General features: G+C 42.5%; 1 protein-coding gene across 2 annotated transcripts; it reads left to right on the forward strand.

Annotated features, from left to right (window-relative positions):
• Positions 1-7,066: 7,066 nt before the first annotated feature.
• LOC121787224 (pleiotropic drug resistance protein 2-like) lies at positions 7,067-13,526 on the forward strand. Of its 2 annotated transcripts, XM_042185913.1 has the most exons (20): positions 7,067-7,512; positions 7,583-7,703; positions 7,860-7,948; positions 8,073-8,157; positions 8,316-8,606; positions 8,688-8,778; positions 8,881-9,781; positions 9,881-10,041; positions 10,157-10,260; positions 10,355-10,511; positions 10,601-10,678; positions 10,750-10,874; positions 10,957-11,289; positions 11,376-11,666; positions 11,759-11,842; positions 11,926-12,059; positions 12,137-12,364; positions 12,447-12,618; positions 12,720-12,974; positions 13,053-13,526. In XM_042185913.1, the coding sequence occupies exons 1-20, from the start codon at positions 7,148-7,150 to the stop codon at positions 13,323-13,325; spliced, it is 4,338 nt and encodes a 1,445-aa protein (XP_042041847.1). In that variant the 5' UTR covers positions 7,067-7,147; the 3' UTR covers positions 13,326-13,526. The 2 variants fall into 2 exon arrangements, with proteins under 2 accessions (XP_042041847.1, XP_042041838.1); XM_042185904.1 differs by having other exon boundaries at positions 12,720-13,526.
• The last annotated feature ends 2,754 nt before the right edge of the window (positions 13,527-16,280 follow it).

The following is a 16,280-nucleotide window of genomic DNA, read 5'->3' on the forward strand; positions in this document are numbered from 1 at the left end:
TCCATTCATTGTCGCCTTGAGCAGCCTTCTCTTGCTCTGTCCTCTGGGTGGGCACCAATGCCAGCCTGGGTCTATGCAACTTGCCAGGGCTGGCTGGGCGTTCCTTCCCTCCTTCCAACTGACATTTCGACTGCTCCATCTGGCCGATGGTGTAGAAGTGAAACTTCCCTCCCCGCGTCTTCTCCAGTACCTGTATTCTAAAAAAGAAATCCAGGTCAAACAGTTCATGTCTAGGGCAACGGAGGGGGCGCTCCACATTCTCCTGGATCTCCAGAATCCAATTTCTCCTCAAGTAAGCTCCTAGGAGATGGCACACATTTAAATGTCGAGCTGGTCGTGTAGCAATCTGGTTAATGGAGTAGGCCAGCCAAAAGCCCAGGTGGACTTTCCTCTGTTCTCTCATGCTCCACATGAAGTAGAGCTCAGCCAGGGTGATGATGGACATTGTGTTGGCTTGACCCAGAAGGTTGCAGCCAAGGTAGACATGGGCGAGGCGAAGGGCTGGGTCAGCGATATGATTTCCCCTGGACTCAGAGGCTTTGAAGGCTGGAGCCACTTGAACCCAATGCCGGTAATGTACTCGGCGAACCTCTCCTCGACTTGTATTTTCTCCAGGGACGGTTGGTGGAGCTTCTTCCCTGCCTTCAGTCGCTTCTGCGTGGTCACCCGCTGGTTGACCTCCTCCTGCCATTTAGGATTGTCAAATTCGAGCATCTGCTGGAGGAGGTCTGCGGTCAAGACCATAGATTGTTGAGAGTAATTGGCGGTAGGGGCTAGTGCAGGCCTCCCCTGTTGTCTCCTGGACGCCCGGGTCCAGCGCAGCTCACGCCCCTCAGTCCCACTGTCTTCTCCCTCTTCTCACGGCAGTGGGGAGGCTGGCTGGTCGGCGTCCCTGATCACTATTCCCTGGCTGGCAGGGCGGATTTTCTTAAGAGGATGGTGAGCAAGCTCCTTCCCCTTCCTCTTCCTTTCTGTCTCTGCATGGCTGTCCTCGGCAGCCTCTTCTTCATCCACTAGGCGCCGCACGACGAGGGGCCTATGGTCTATCGGCTCCTCCTCCCATTCTGGCTGGCTTCCATGGCCTCTGCTTCATCCATGCGCCGCCTCACACGGCGCGACCACCGACGTAGCGGCCCATCCCCCCCCTGGTGCTGGTTCATCCTCCACATTCTGTAAGAAGTTCCATTCAGCTTCCCGTTGCTGTCGTAAAATATCATTGGGGAGAGGCGGAAAGTCCTCCAAATCGTCATCATCAATCTCCACCACCTCTATCTCTGGTGGCCCTTGGAAAGGGGCGGAGTTAGAACCCCCGCCACTCACTGGTGACGGGATGTGTAGGGCAGGGTTGCCCTCTTCTGGCTCAGGGCTAGCCCTACCAGGATCTCCGATGAGCGGCTCTAACTCTGCTCCCCCCGCTGTGGGGTAGACACACCCTCATTGTGTCCGGCGATCGGCTGCGCTAAAGCCTCCTCCCCCTCATCATCATCTGAGTCGTCCCCACTATACTGTACCAGCGGGATGATGGGGGTAAGTTTAGGAGAGTGAGGCAGAGATTGTGTTCTGGGAGGAGAAGGTGGGGAAATTTGGGATGCAGGAGTCGGAGATTGTGTTCTGGGAGCAGAAGGTGGGGGAATTTGGGACTCGGGAGTCGGAGTGGGGTTCTTGGATTTTGGTATTCCCAGTTACGCTTTGAGGGCTGCGTAGACCGCCGTAGCGTCCGTGCCGGCGGGTACGCTGCCAAGAAAGTTCGCTAACTGCCTCATGAACGCTGGGACCACTGTAGGGGGTGGAGCGGCGGCGCTGGGTTGTGACTGTGGAACCGCCGCGGCTGGTGTGGAGGGTCCACGGCTGCTAATGCCGGTACCGGGAACGTCCTCCCTGGATGATGTGGTTTCCTCGGTGATTTCGGTGATTTCATCTTGTGATATATGTGGGGTTTTCTCTGTGAAGATGCTGGCGATTTGGCTAGGGTTCTGCAAATATGAGAGAGTAACGAGAGTGCAAAACAAAGAAGTACTGTTGGCGGTTGGGAGAAAAAGTGGAGTACTGTTAAGAATTCTCCCTTTTAATCTGAAACTCAGCCTGTTAGTGTCCGTGCGACGCTTCAAGTACCGGTGCGCTTTTTCAGAATGACAGCTGGCTTGGCTTCCTTGATACGCTTCGTCCTCCAGTACGACTTCTCAATGCAACAGTTGGCTTTCTCCGACGTTCCGTCTTTCAGCGCTTTTTCAATGAGTGAGGACGTCTTTTCATCACCCTGCCTTGACCAAATTTCTCAAATAAACTAATTTTGGTTGTACAAAATTTGGACATATAGATTTATTGAATGGTATATTTCATAATTATTTATTAGTTATTGGGATGGCAGAGCAACTAGGTGTAGGATGCTGTGGTTCAAACCTAGAGCTCCAAGAATAGCACGACGTCATAATTTACAAGGCCGGCGGTAATATGGAAGTATTTAATTTGAAGTATGTAAATATGCTACTCTAATTTTGTATTTTTGTATCAAAATTGTTCCTTTGACCTACAATCATACGGCCGGCATTAATTGTCGTCATTTGGAAAGCGAGAAGCAGCATAATAAGTTATGTAATAAATACAACACCGAATTGATTGGGGGATTCTTATTCTTATTCTGAGTAAAGGAATGATGTTCATTATTTTGTGCCGTTTTAAACTCAAATGTGACAACCACGTCTTGCAAGGCAATTTTAGCCAACCTGTATTCCTGCCCGCACGGGCTTAACTCAGTTGGTTCCTGGGTGGTAGATTGTCCCTAAGCAGACAGGATCGAATGCTGGCAGCCGCAGTGTGGGAGTTTCACCACTGTGGTGGCTCCTTGTGTGCTGGTTACCAGTGTAAGTTCCTCCCACCTAATGGGCCGCTGAGGTACCGTGTTTGAACCCCTCCATAGCGATGTCGGGCCGGGTTATGGGGGCGCCTGGGGTGAGCGAATCACCTTTTGTCCCTAAGCCAACCTGTATTCCTTCTAGAAGGTCTTATTAAATGAGACTGCATATTTATATCTTACCGTAAATATACCCCTTAGGCTCAACAGAATCTTCCAAATTATTAATTATATACTATATTTATATACACATGATTAAGCCTAGCTAGGTGTAAAGTGATTGCATCGATAAAAACAATTGAAAAAAAGGATATAATTAAGTTTCGTGGTATGAATGCTTCCTCAATCTAGCTGTGTAAATCGTGATGTTGTCCAAATAAAAATTCTAATCAACATATAAAAAACGCCAACGATATTCTTGTGGTGATTCTGGAGTTCTGTATATATGTGCAGATTGAAGTCAATTATTAAAACACTTGGAGATATTACTCCAAAAAAATAAAACACTACCATACTCTTTCAAATGTCATTTTTAAAGGTGTTAACTATTAATTAATTAAGTAATGTACTACTCCAGTGCATACTATATATTGCACAAGGATTAGGGTTTATTTTATCCAGTGCATACTGAAGGCAGCTGTAGATTCTCACAACATAATTACATAAATACTACTCCCTCCGTCCCAAGTTACTTGAGTCGTATTCCATTTTGGGTTTTCCCAAGTTACTTGAATCATTTTCCTTTTTGGCTAAAAATAAAATATATAATCACAATTACTTTATTCTTTATTTTACTTTACCTTCTCTTATCTCTCTTACTTTACTCTCTTTTCTACTTTATTTAACTCTTAAATCCCGTGCCGAAAAGAAACGCCTCAAATAACATGGGAGGGAGGGAGTATATATGATAAAAGACCATATCAAGTTGCAAAACGAAAATAAAAAATGACAGTGGTTTGAATAGATTTATAAATAAGATATAACCAAATATATTATTAAATGAATATGATTCGATTCGACAGCGACAATGTATTGGCTTAACCTTAACAACCTCCAGACAATTAATATTATCACTCCGGCACTCCCTACAATTACCGTTATTTCAAATTTGAAGGTGAGTATTATAATATTAACGCAACTAATTATTTGTACAATAAACTACCGCGGGATCCATTTTCCAATACCTAATAATATTAAATCCTTTACAAAACTCAGCCCATGTGACTACCTCAAAATCTGGAATATGATCCCTTAATTATATATATTTATAGTTTTATGATATATATTATTACTTTTTCAGAATATTACTAGTTACAAGTTAATCATTTGACCATATACACGCTTTAAGCATACTCTTACATTACTTCGAACGTTTCTATGTTATTTAAAATATAGTACTAACAGATTAAGTAGTTCGTTCCAGGAAAGAGGTGATTTGGCACTCTTTTTAATAAAATATTACTAATGAGGTGTAAAGATATTATCTTTAATTCTTTAAAGCACAAACACGTTTTAAGCGGAATATCAATTAATTAGTTGTAGATATTTACCCACTATTTGACAATTTGTGAATTTGGACGAATTATAAAAGGTTCCCCTCACATGTGTAAATGCGTACTCATTAACTACTTATTCTGTCTACATAGAACGCAGTTGATGACTTCTATCATCGTTATTAAGATTTAAGAAGATCAATAATTCACAAAGTTGTTTGAACAATAATATGTTGATCCAATCATAATTTATAGTATTTGTTTGATTCCAATTGATCAAATATGGACAAGGATGAAGAATACTAACAGTGAATGTCACGATTTATTTACACGTTCATTTTATTTTAAGAAATTAGATCGGATTCGTTTGTCATGAACAGATTAAAATGAGGTCATAGGGGTCAGTCAAAAGCATGTAGAAAAGCCAATGAAAAAAAGGTGCTACTAAACTTATATAATTAATCCTATTTTTTGTAGACAAATCAAATTAAGTTGACGAAATCGACATTTGAAATACAATGCCTAGAGCCTAGTGTTTAAGATTTTAAAAATAATATATTTGAAATAATTACCAAAAAAGATGACGAAGCGCTTAAAAACAAAAAAGCGAACGTGGGAATCTTGAGGTTGCGTTTAAAATAATAGGACAACATAAAATAAGAGCACCCATAACCGTACTCTTACCAACGAGCACGGTTGTGAGCCCGACCCCACTTTTTCTGACTGCTCTTAGGCAAGAGCACAACACGCACAGCTGTGCTCTTCTGCAAGGACGAGCATAAGGGTCCCACCATTCTATTATTCAATTTAAATAAAAACATTTCCATAATATTAAAATTCATTAAAAAACCGAAATAATATTACAAATTACAAATAAAATAAAAATATAATTAAAATCCTATAAAATAAAAATTACATAATTAAAATCCTAAAAATTAAAAATTACATAATTAAAATACAAAAAATTAAAAATTACATAATTAAAGCTAAAAATATCCTCGTGGAAGACTATTCATCCGACGGCACTACCCCCAATTATTTTTGGAGGCCCAATATCATGGCCTCGTCCTCGTGCGATCAAAGTTGCGCGGGGTCATAGTTGACCTATCGACCATATTGAGTTGGGCCAAAATCCCCCACAACAAGTTGGTGGGGGGTGGAGGTGGCGCTTAGGGCACGGGAGCGGGTTCGGGAGCATCGCCGGATGGAGTCGCGGCGCGACGGCGGTTGGCTGCCGCCTTCTTCCTTCATTGTGGTCGGCGTTGGGAACCGCTCGGGCTGGCGTCGGGGCTACCCAAGTTAGCTCCGGCGAGTTGCCTAGCCACGTCTTCGGAGCCGGCGTCGGATAGGGATACCGATCTTGACCGTTTGGAAGAGCCGCTAGAGGAGGATGTTACGCCTCCCCTATACTTCGGATGCGACCGCATCTCCTGCCAAATGTTGAGGTACTTGAATGGCTTGTAGTTCATGGATTGGTAGGTGTTCATCGCGGCAGTGATGACGTCGACCTTGCTCCGGCCGCTCCCCGCCGACCGCTCTTCCTGGAGGTAATACCCCTGGAACTTTTGGATTTCTTCGTTGGCTCGGTAGATGGCGTTGTGCACCATACTCTCGTTGCGCTCGATTGTTCCCACCGGCCGGTTTTCCTTGTACCGGCGACAGATGCGCCACCAATAGTGATCGCCGGATTGGTTCGTGCCAACCTCTGGATCTTCAGAGATTGACAAGAACGCCTTGAACAATTGCTCCATCTCCACCGGAGTGTACGGTGTGCGGACACCGCAAGTAGGAGGAGTTGGAGTTTGGGAGGGGCCGGTCGACCTCGCTCTAGGCTCGGGTGTCCACCCGTATTGCCCTTCGGGGGCATCTTGGTCGTCAATCGGGTAAGGCCGGTAGCCACCCGGAACGCCCGAACTTTGGGTTTGAGGAGGGGCCGAATATTCCTTTTCCGGACTAGGAAACAGTTGTGAACCGAACCAATCGGGGTTCCAACCGTGGGAGCCCGGGGGGTGATCGCCGTGGCCGGACATTGTTATGTTGTAGGAGTGGAAGAAAGATTGAGAATGGAGATGAGAGAATGTAGATGAGAATGGAAATGAGAGAATGTAGATGAGAATTGTGTAGTGTATTGTGAATTTTTGGGTGTGAAAGTGAGGGTATTTATAGATGAAAATGTATATTTTTGGGGGAAAAAAATGAAAAAAAAATTTGAAAGTGGGTAGAAAATGGATATAATTTTTTTGGGAAGTGGGAAAATATTTTTTTTTATTTTTAATCGGTTTTTTTAATTAAAAACCAATTTTAAAAAAAATATTCAAATGCAACGGCTATGTCGTTGCCCAATCAGTGTCTGCTACGTCACCTGCTCGTTAGCACGGACGTGCTCGATGCATCGAGCAGCGCCGTGCCAGCGGTGGACAGCGTCTCCGTGCCGCTGGCACTGACGGACGGACGTCGTCCTGCTCACCGTTGTGCATGCTCTAATAAGAAGTTTGAGTAAGCTGGTAACCACCGTGGCAAACTCTATATTCCAATTCTAGATCGCCACGTCATTGTTAGAACCCTTTTACTCTGAAGCTTACAGTGGCGTGCGAAGCACCATATGACTCCACAATTAACGTTTTTAACAGTTTTCCATATTTGACCAGACAGCACACATGCATTTATATAAATATATGTTCAAAAAGCGTGGGATCATCTCTCATTTTTCTCAATCTAAGACTAAAAAAATTGCACATCATTTTTTCTGTAAATTCGTCTACATTTTTGAAGCTTACTTGTTAAAAGAGAAGAAGGTGGAGTGATGGCGGCGGCGTTGGGGAGGGATGATCTGGCGGCGTCGAGCAGCCGGAGGAGCTGGCGGTCTCAGAGCATAAAGGAGATATGGCAGGGGCCGGGCGACGTGTTCACACGGAACAGCACGAGGCGGCAGGACGTTGACGACGAGGCGGAGCTGAGATGGGCGGCGATAGAGCGGCTGCCAACGTACGACCGCCTGAGGAAGGGGATGCTGCAGCAGGTGCTCAGCAACGGGAGAGTGGTGCAGGCCGAGGTGGATGTTACCAACATGGGTGCGCAGGATAAGAAGCAGTTGCTGGATAGCATTCTCAGGGTTGTGGAGGATGATAATGAGAAGTTTCTCCAGAGCCTCAGGAACAGGACTGACAGGTCTCTTCCCTTTCCCTCTCTCTCTCTCTTCCTCTCATATACATATATCCAACTCATTTTTGGTTAACAGGGTTGGGATTGAGATTCCGAAGATCGAAGTGAAATTCCAGAATCTGAGTATTGAGGGGGATGCGTTTGTTGGAACAAGAGCACTTCCTACTCTGCTCAATTCAACTCTCAATGCTTTTGAGGTATGGTTTCTTATACGATGACTCAATTTCTTCGACCACGTTGACTTTTTTCTCTTTACTAATAATGCATTGTGATTGTGAGATCCAACCCCACTACTTTGATGAGTTTATTTATCTTCTTGTATCAATTCTGAGTTTGGATTAACGATGCAATAGGCTGCAATTGGGATGATTGGGCTCTCTCCGTCGAAGAAAAGGGTTGTTCAGATACTTCGAGATGTTAGTGGTATCGTAAGACCATCAAGGTACACTTGCATATCACCTGGATTTATCAAAGAATTTTTATCTGTCTATCCAATTTCGAACACTAGCAAAACCAAGTCAAGTGGAGTAATTTTTTCTAAACAAAGCAATACTACTTGTTTTCAGGATGACATTGCTTCTGGGGCCACCAAGTTCCGGGAAAACAACGTTGCTAAAAGCTCTAACTGGGAAACCTGACGATGATATGAGGGTATGCTGTTGCACCATTTTTACTTCTTTAAATTTTTTTTATATCAGCTGCACATCTTCCATTTCATATGCAAACACTATTCCTTGTCTAGTTTAAGAAATTCTTTACCTTTCTCTATCTGTTTGTGGTCTGTTAACTGATCTTGACTTCTTGAACAGGTGACCGGGAAAGTCACCTACTGCGGTCACGAGTTTCATGAATTTGTTCCCCAAAGAACTTGTGCTTACATCAGTCAGAATGATCTCCACTATGGTGAGATGACGGTTCGTGAGACATTGGATTTCTCAGGTAGATGCTTGGGGGTTGGGACGAGGTATGATCTTCTGACTGAGTTGTCAAGAAGAGAGAAAGAAGCTGGCATCAAACCTGATCCGGAGATTGATGCATTCATGAAAGCCACTGCTGTAGTTGGCCAGGAAACGAGCTTGATCACAGACTACGCCCTCAAGGTTCGTTTACATCCTCCATTGTACTACCTTAAAATGTCATCTCCAATTGAAAAAGGCCAAACTTGAATGTTGGCTTTTCAGATTCTTGGATTGGATATCTGTGCGGATATCATGGTTGGAGATGAAATGAGAAGGGGTATTTCTGGTGGACAAAAGAAGCGTGTCACTACCGGTAAGCAGCTGCATTTCTTTCATTGCTTTGACATATTATAGTGCAATATTTCAAACCAAGACTTCATGTCTCTTAATGCGATTTCGTTTCTGGCATATGCAGGGGAAATGTTGGTTGGACCAGCAAAAGCATTCTTCATGGATGAGATATCGACTGGATTGGACAGTTCCACCACATTCCAGATTGTAAAATTCATGAGACAGATGGTTCACATCATGGATGTAACCATGGTGATCTCTCTTTTGCAGCCTGCTCCAGAGACATTCGAGCTTTTTGATGATGTGATCCTTATCTCGGATGGCCAGATAGTCTACCAGGGGCCACGGGAGAATGTTCTCGAATTCTTTGAGTTTATGGGATTCAAATGTCCGGAGAGGAAGGGGGTTGCAGACTTTCTGCAAGAAGTTACTTCTAAAAAGGATCAAGAACAGTACTGGTGCAGAAAGGATCAGCCTTACCGTTATGTATCCGTACCTGAGTTTGTAGAGGGCTATAGCTCATTCCACATTGGGCAACAGCTTGCTGCAGAGCTTCGTGTCCCATATGATAAGACGCGGATGCATCCTGCAGCATTGGTGAAGGAGAAATATGGTATCTCTAACTGGGAGCTCTTCAGGGCCTGCTTCTCGAGGGAATGGCTCTTGATGAAGCGCAGCTCGTTTGTGTACATCTTCAAGACTACACAAATCACAATAATGGCAGCCATTGCTTTTACAGTTTTCTTGAGGACTGAAATGAAGACTGGTCATGTCGAAGATGCTGCTAAGTTTTGGGGTGCATTGTTCTTCAGTCTCATCAATATCATGTTCAACGGGATGCAAGAGCTCGCCATGACTGTTTTCAGGCTTCCTGTGTTCTACAAACAGAGGGACTCTTTGTTCTATCCTGCGTGGGCCTTTGCTTTGCCATTTTGGGCGCTCCGGATTCCTCTCTCCGTGCTTGAGTCTGGACTGTGGGTTGTCCTTACGTACTACACCATCGGCTTTGCACCTTCTGCAGCTAGGTAAGACATAACATCACATGATTTGGATATTATGTAAGTGATAAATGGTATGCAATGTGTTGTTTGGCTAATGCTTGATATGTTGTTACACGATCACAGGTTTTTCAAACAACTCTTGGCGTTCATCGGGGTGCACCAAATGGCTCTCTCTTTGTTCCGTTTCATTGCTGCAGCTGGAAGAACCATGGTTGTTTCCAATGTTCTTGGAAGCTTCGTTTTGCTGCTGGTTTTCGTGCTGGGAGGCTTCATTGTCTCAAAAGGTCCCAAACAAATTATATTGTTTAATGATAAATATAACTGTTTTCAGATATTAGAACTATTTATTTGATGCAAAGTGTTAAATATCACTAATGTGGTCTTTTTAAAAAATTTCAGATGATATCAAAGATTGGATGATTTGGGGATACTACATATCTCCTATGATGTATGGACAGAATGCTATTGCCATTAATGAGTTTCTTTCTGAGAGATGGAGTACAGTAAGTTTCAAATTATGTTTCATAATATTCAAAGAAATATGATTTTCCAAAGCAACACTAGAAAAACTAACCACAACTTTTATATTAATTTCAGCCTATCAATGGCACTGAAAACACAGTTGGAAAGACCCTTTTGAGGGACAGAGGTTTATTTACCTCCGAGTCGTGGTACTGGATATGCATCATAGCTCTCTTCTCATTCTCTGTCCTGTTCAACATTTTCTTCATCCTCGCGTTGACATACTTGAAACGTAAGCATCTTTGTATATATACGTCTGACAATTCTTCTAGTAGCTTATGAGGAAGCCCACCTATTCACTTCTTTGGTGATCTTTCTCAGCTATTGGTGATAACAAGGCCATCATAACAGATGACAACGACACGAACGGAAAAAAAAATCAACGTAGTAATGTTGAGGGTATGCAGCTTGTTATTTGTAAGATTTATGAATAAATCATATCATAAACTGTCAAGAAACTATGATTTCAGGTTTGCAAATGGCCATTAGAAACCCTAGCACAGGCACTAGTGAGCCACGAAGAGGGATGGTTTTGCCATTTGAGCCCCTCTCTCTTACATTCAATCATGTGAACTACTATGTCGACATGCCAGCTGTACGTTCGCCCCAGAAACACACTGTGTTCTTCTACATAAAAGTGTATTCATTGCTAACTTATGAAACTATTGCATGTTCAGGAAATGAAAACTCAGGGGGTTGAAGAAGACAGGCTTCAGCTGCTGCGAGATGTTAGTGGTGCTTTCAGGCCGGGCGTGCTGACAGCTTTGGTTGGCGTCAGTGGAGCAGGAAAGACAACGTTGATGGATGTGTTGGCCGGTAGAAAGACTGGAGGCTACATTGAAGGAGATATACACGTCTCGGGCTATGTAAAGAACCAAGAAACATTTGCTCGAGTCAGTGGTTACTGTGAGCAGAACGACATCCATTCTCCTTATGTTACTGTCTATGAATCACTCCTCTACTCTGCATGGCTGCGTCTATCTGCAGATGTGAAGAAAGAAACTCGAAAGGTGAGTTGCAAAGCATACATAGCTCATCGAAGTCGGTAAAATACGAGCATCGTTATCTGATAGTAACTCGGGTTTAACTGTTTCAGATGTTTGTGGAGGAGGTGATGGACTTGGTGGAACTTAACCCTTTGAGGAATGCAATTGTTGGGCTTCCGGGAGTAAATGGCCTTTCGACTGAAAGGAGGAAGAGGCTGACCATTGCTGTCGAGTTAGTTGCCAATCCGTCCATTATATTCATGGATGAGCCCACATCAGGACTCGATGCACGAGCTGCTGCCATTGTCATGCGTACAGTGAGGAACACGGTGGACACGGGGCGAACAGTTGTTTGCACCATCCATCAACCTAGTATAGATATCTTTGAAGCTTTTGATGAGGTAAAATGATGTTCCTACTTTGTACTATCAGGGTATTAATTTCTGCAGAGAAGGGTGTAGAGACAGATAGTTATGGTGATACTTGTTTGCAGCTTCTGTTGATGAAGAGAGGAGGGCAAGTTATCTACACTGGACCACTCGGCCGCCACTCTCACAAACTTGTTGAATATTTTGAGGTGCTTCTATTGGGCTAACATTACTATAAAATCCTTTAGTATGTGTAGGGTGATGTATTTATATATTATGTTGGATAATGTAGGCCGTGCCTGATGTTCCGAAGATTAAAGAGGGGCAGAATCCAGCTACTTGGATGTTGGAGGTCAGCTCTGCTGCTGCTGAAACTCAACTTGGTGTTGATTTTGCGGATATTTACGCCAACTCTGCCCTTTATCAGTAAGTGATGAATGAGACTAGCTTCTTCACATATAGACAGGCAAGTAACAAGTGAATTTGTTGTGGAAATTTATCAGGAGGAACCAGGAACTGATCAAGGAGCTAAGCAGTCCAGCACCGGGGTCAAAGGACCTCTGCTTTCCCACACAGTATTCGCAATCCTTCACAACTCAGTGCATTGCTTGCTTCTGGAAGCAGAATCAGTCATACTGGAGGAACTCCGAGTTCAATGCCATTCGTTTCTTTACAACAATCGTCATTGGTGTTATGTTCGGTGTTATCTTCTGGAAGAAAGGGGATCAAATGTAAGCCGAGTTGTATGATCTCAATCGTGTCTAGTGATTTTCAGTGCACTTGTTTACCAACAAGACAATGTTTTTGCAACAGACATAGGCAGCAAGACTTGCTCAATCTGCTAGGAGCTGCTTACGCTGCTGTGCTTTTCCTCGGAGCCACCAATGCCCATGCAGTCCAATCTGTGGTGGCGATTGAGAGAACCGTGTTCTACCGCGAAAGAGCTGCAGGAATGTATTCTGAGCTGCCCTATGCATTTGCACAGGTAATTATTAACTAGAAAACAAACTAACATTCTCTGCTTAGTAATATCTTGCATATGTTGTACTAATAAATATCATCGCGTTGTGTGCTGTTGATGCGCAGGTCGCGATAGAGACAATCTACATTGCCATTCAGACATTTGGCTACTCTCTGATGTTGTATGCAATGATCGGATTCCCATGGAATGTGGAGAAATTCTTCTATTTCTACTACTTTATATTCATGTGCTTCACCTACTTCTCAATGTACGGCATGATGGTTGTGGCACTGACTCCAGGCTTCCAAATCGCCGCCATTGTCTCCTCATTCTTCCTAAGCTTCTGGAACTTGTTCTCCGGCTTCATGGTCCCACGCCCGGTATGCATACATGTTCATAACACTCCAAATATATTTACTTGGAATTTTTCAGTCAAATATTTGTTGTATCAATGTCAGCTTATCCCAATCTGGTGGAGGTGGTACTACTGGGCTTCTCCGGTTGCCTGGACTATCTATGGCATGTTTGCTTCTCTGTTAGGCGACCTGAAAACCGAAATCGAGCTCCCTGGATCCCCTACAAAGATGAGGGTGAATGATTTCCTTAAAGACAATTTGGGCTATGATCATGATTTTCTTATCCCTGTTGTGATTGCCCATGTTGGCTGGGTTCTGCTCTTCTTCTTCGTCTTTGCCTACGGCATCAAGTTTCTCAACTTCCAAAGAAGATGATTAGCTTTTCTTCTCCCAATTGGAAACATTAGGCTGCAGTGTGCATATGTTAGGCTGTATAGGAGGCCATTTCTCTTGTGCTGTATAGCTTTGCTATTCTTTTTTGTTTTGGTGTTACCAAGTAATATCCTGTATTTTCTTTTTGTATCACATGGAATCAATATGTTTTGATTTATTTATCCAAGTCTTGGTATTGATATAGTTTTGCTGCATTCTTGGCATGGTGAGTAGTGAGCTGCGGAAAGAGAATAGGAAACTATTTCACAAATATTATTGCCTTCGAATGGAGGAAGCTTTAGTCCATGAATGATGAATCCATGGTTTAACTTTTTTATGTGATGGTTAAAAATGACAGGAAAAATAATACATATATGCCCTCGAACCTTTTACTGATAAGAACAGGGCAAAGGGACTGCTGATAGCCAAACTAGTTTAGGTAAATTTTTATGGACTACTTATTTTTTTGCTCCTATTTATTTATTTTAGCAATGATTTTCTTGTCATTTTTCTATATGACGAATCATGGTGACTCAGAGTGAAAATGAGATGAATGAAATTGGAGGAGCTAAGCAAGAACAACTTTCTTCAAGAATATTCACTGGTGATTTGTGGATTTTGGTATGCATCTGGATGTTTCTGATTTTGTCTATCAGTGTGAGAATTACATCAACAGACTAACGATAGTACTGATTTCTTACAGGTTACATTCATAAATTTAGTTGTAGATTTGATGATAATTTGGGGAGATGTCATGTTAATATTAAAAATTACAATATCAAGAGTGAATCACTTTTTAATTAATAGTAAGACTTCAATTGTAAGTTGATGGTACAATTATAACATAGATACAGTGGGGAAGAATATTGTTTCCATACGAATTAATAGGTGATTCAAATCATTGATAAAAAATTCAAGCATTATTTCAATATAACTTAAAGATCAAATGTAAGCACATTCATTCACAAATCACAATTAATAGTGACATTTCTTCATTTTAATCAATGACAAAAACTGATTATCTTCTATTTTTGTTTGTTTTTGTATCTAATTAGTTGTAACTCAATCTCCATTTGCCACCTTCAGTTCAATTTTCCCCGACTGACCAAGTAAGAGTACCCATACAAGCGGTTTGGGCCTTTGAATATTTCTTTTGTTGGTACCACCAAATAATGCAATTAATTCCCTCCACTGCACTTGTAATCCTATTAATATTTTTTAATTAAGGCAATATTTTTATATAAGTACAATACAAATTTAATATACTAATATTTATTGATCCTTTTTTATTGTTCCTCTTACCAAGCAATATAAGATAAAAAAAAATTCGATATAGCTTAATTAATATTTGAACCGAAGAATCCTATTACGATCAAACTAGCTACTCAAATCAGAAAGAATGTTGTTAGGACTTAGTACTAAAGTATAGGGACTAAACTAGGAACTAAATGTATTTTATGGACTACAAAAATAAAAAGAATGCTACGAATATGCAAATACAATAATGAGGACTAAATATGTAGTTCTCTCATATTATTAAAATAGAGATTAAATTAGAGTTGTTGTATAAGTAATAGAATTAGTTGAAGTTCCACAAATATCATGTGCTATACATATGTTATATATGGAACTGAATTTACGCATGCACATTGTCGACGGTCGACATAGTAATAAGATCATGCACACTATAAGGCCGCAAAATACAGCAGTTGCAGCAGTCAAATTTTGCGGTCTAATATCTGCACTTTTCGGCTTGTTCAATTTTTAATTTTATTTATTATTTTTTAATTTAAATATATTATTTTATCAATTACTCTCTAGTACTCCCCTAGTATAGTACTTAGAGCATCCACAATGGATGCCCGATCTCACGCCCAATCGCCCGAGATCGGGCTCGGGCGTCGTCGGGCATCCATTGCAGACGTCGGTCGTCGTCGGGCGCGACCGAGAGATCGGTCGCGCCCGATCTCTCGTCCGATCCATCGGGCGCCTGATCAGGCATCCACTGCAGCGTCGCGCCCGATGACGCGGACGCCCGATCGACGCGTTTTCCTTTATTTTATTTTATTTTTATTTTCTATCTATAAATATACCTTATTTTCACTCATTTTTCACACAACTCTCACACATCTCTCAACTCTCTCTCCATTCCAATATCTCTCTTTCACTCACTAAATCAAAATGTTTCCCGAGGAAGATATGGGTCGGGCTATGGAACGCGCAATGTTTGCTTTCGGGAACCAGATTCTCGCAGGTATTCGCGCAATACAAGAGCAAGAGCAGGCCGAAGAGCAGGTCCCGAGGCACATCCGCCACCGGACATCCGTCCGTCGAGAGCATGGCCTAGCTCATCAACATCTGTTCAAGGACTACTTCACCGATGAGCCCCGGTGGGGACCGACGGTTTTTCGTCGACGTTTTAGGATGCAGCAAGAACTGTTTCTTCGGATTGTTCACGCGCTGGAGGCGCGCGACGAGTACTTCCAGCAACGGCAAGATGCGACCCACAGAAGGGGTCTATCCCTGCTCATGAAGTGCATGGTTGCGCTTCGTCAGTTGGCATACGGCACCACGACGGACATGTTCGGCGAGTATCTTCACGTGGGGGAAATTGTACCTCTTTTTAAGTATTTTCGTTGTAATTTTTTTTTAAATTAAGTAATGGATTTTTTACTAGTTCTTTAATTTAGAGTCTAATTTTGCTATTTATAATGGGTAACCATAAAAAACAAATATTAAAATTGAAATGAAAAATGGATAATAGATAGGGCACCCACTAGGGCCAAACCATTGCAGAAAGAAGGGGCATGCTGATGTGGCAACCACTAGGGCTCCCACTGGGGCATCCATTGTGGATGCTCTTACTACTCTCTCCGTTCCATAGTAATGAAGACGTTTTTTTCGGCACGGAGATTAAGAAAAATTGTGTTAGGTGAGTTAAGTACAAGGAGAATAAAG

Source organism: Salvia splendens, chromosome 2 (assembly GCF_004379255.2).
Source record: "Salvia splendens isolate huo1 chromosome 2, SspV2, whole genome shotgun sequence".
Taxonomy (NCBI): domain Eukaryota; kingdom Viridiplantae; phylum Streptophyta; class Magnoliopsida; order Lamiales; family Lamiaceae; genus Salvia; species Salvia splendens.

What these genes read in the sequence shown, in the direction of transcription:
- LOC121787224 (XM_042185904.1), top strand. Translation starts at nt 7,148, where the DNA reads ATGGCGGCGGCGTTGGGGAGGGATGATCTGGCGGCGTCGAGCAGCCGG. An exon ending in ACTATGTCGACATGCCAGCT is followed by an intron (nt 10,875 to 10,956) that starts GTACGTTCGCCC and finishes TTGCATGTTCAG; the next exon opens with GAAATGAAAACTCAGGGGGT. An exon ending in TGGAAGAAAGGGGATCAAAT is followed by an intron (nt 12,365 to 12,446) that starts GTAAGCCGAGTT and finishes TTTTTGCAACAG; the next exon opens with ACATAGGCAGCAAGACTTGC.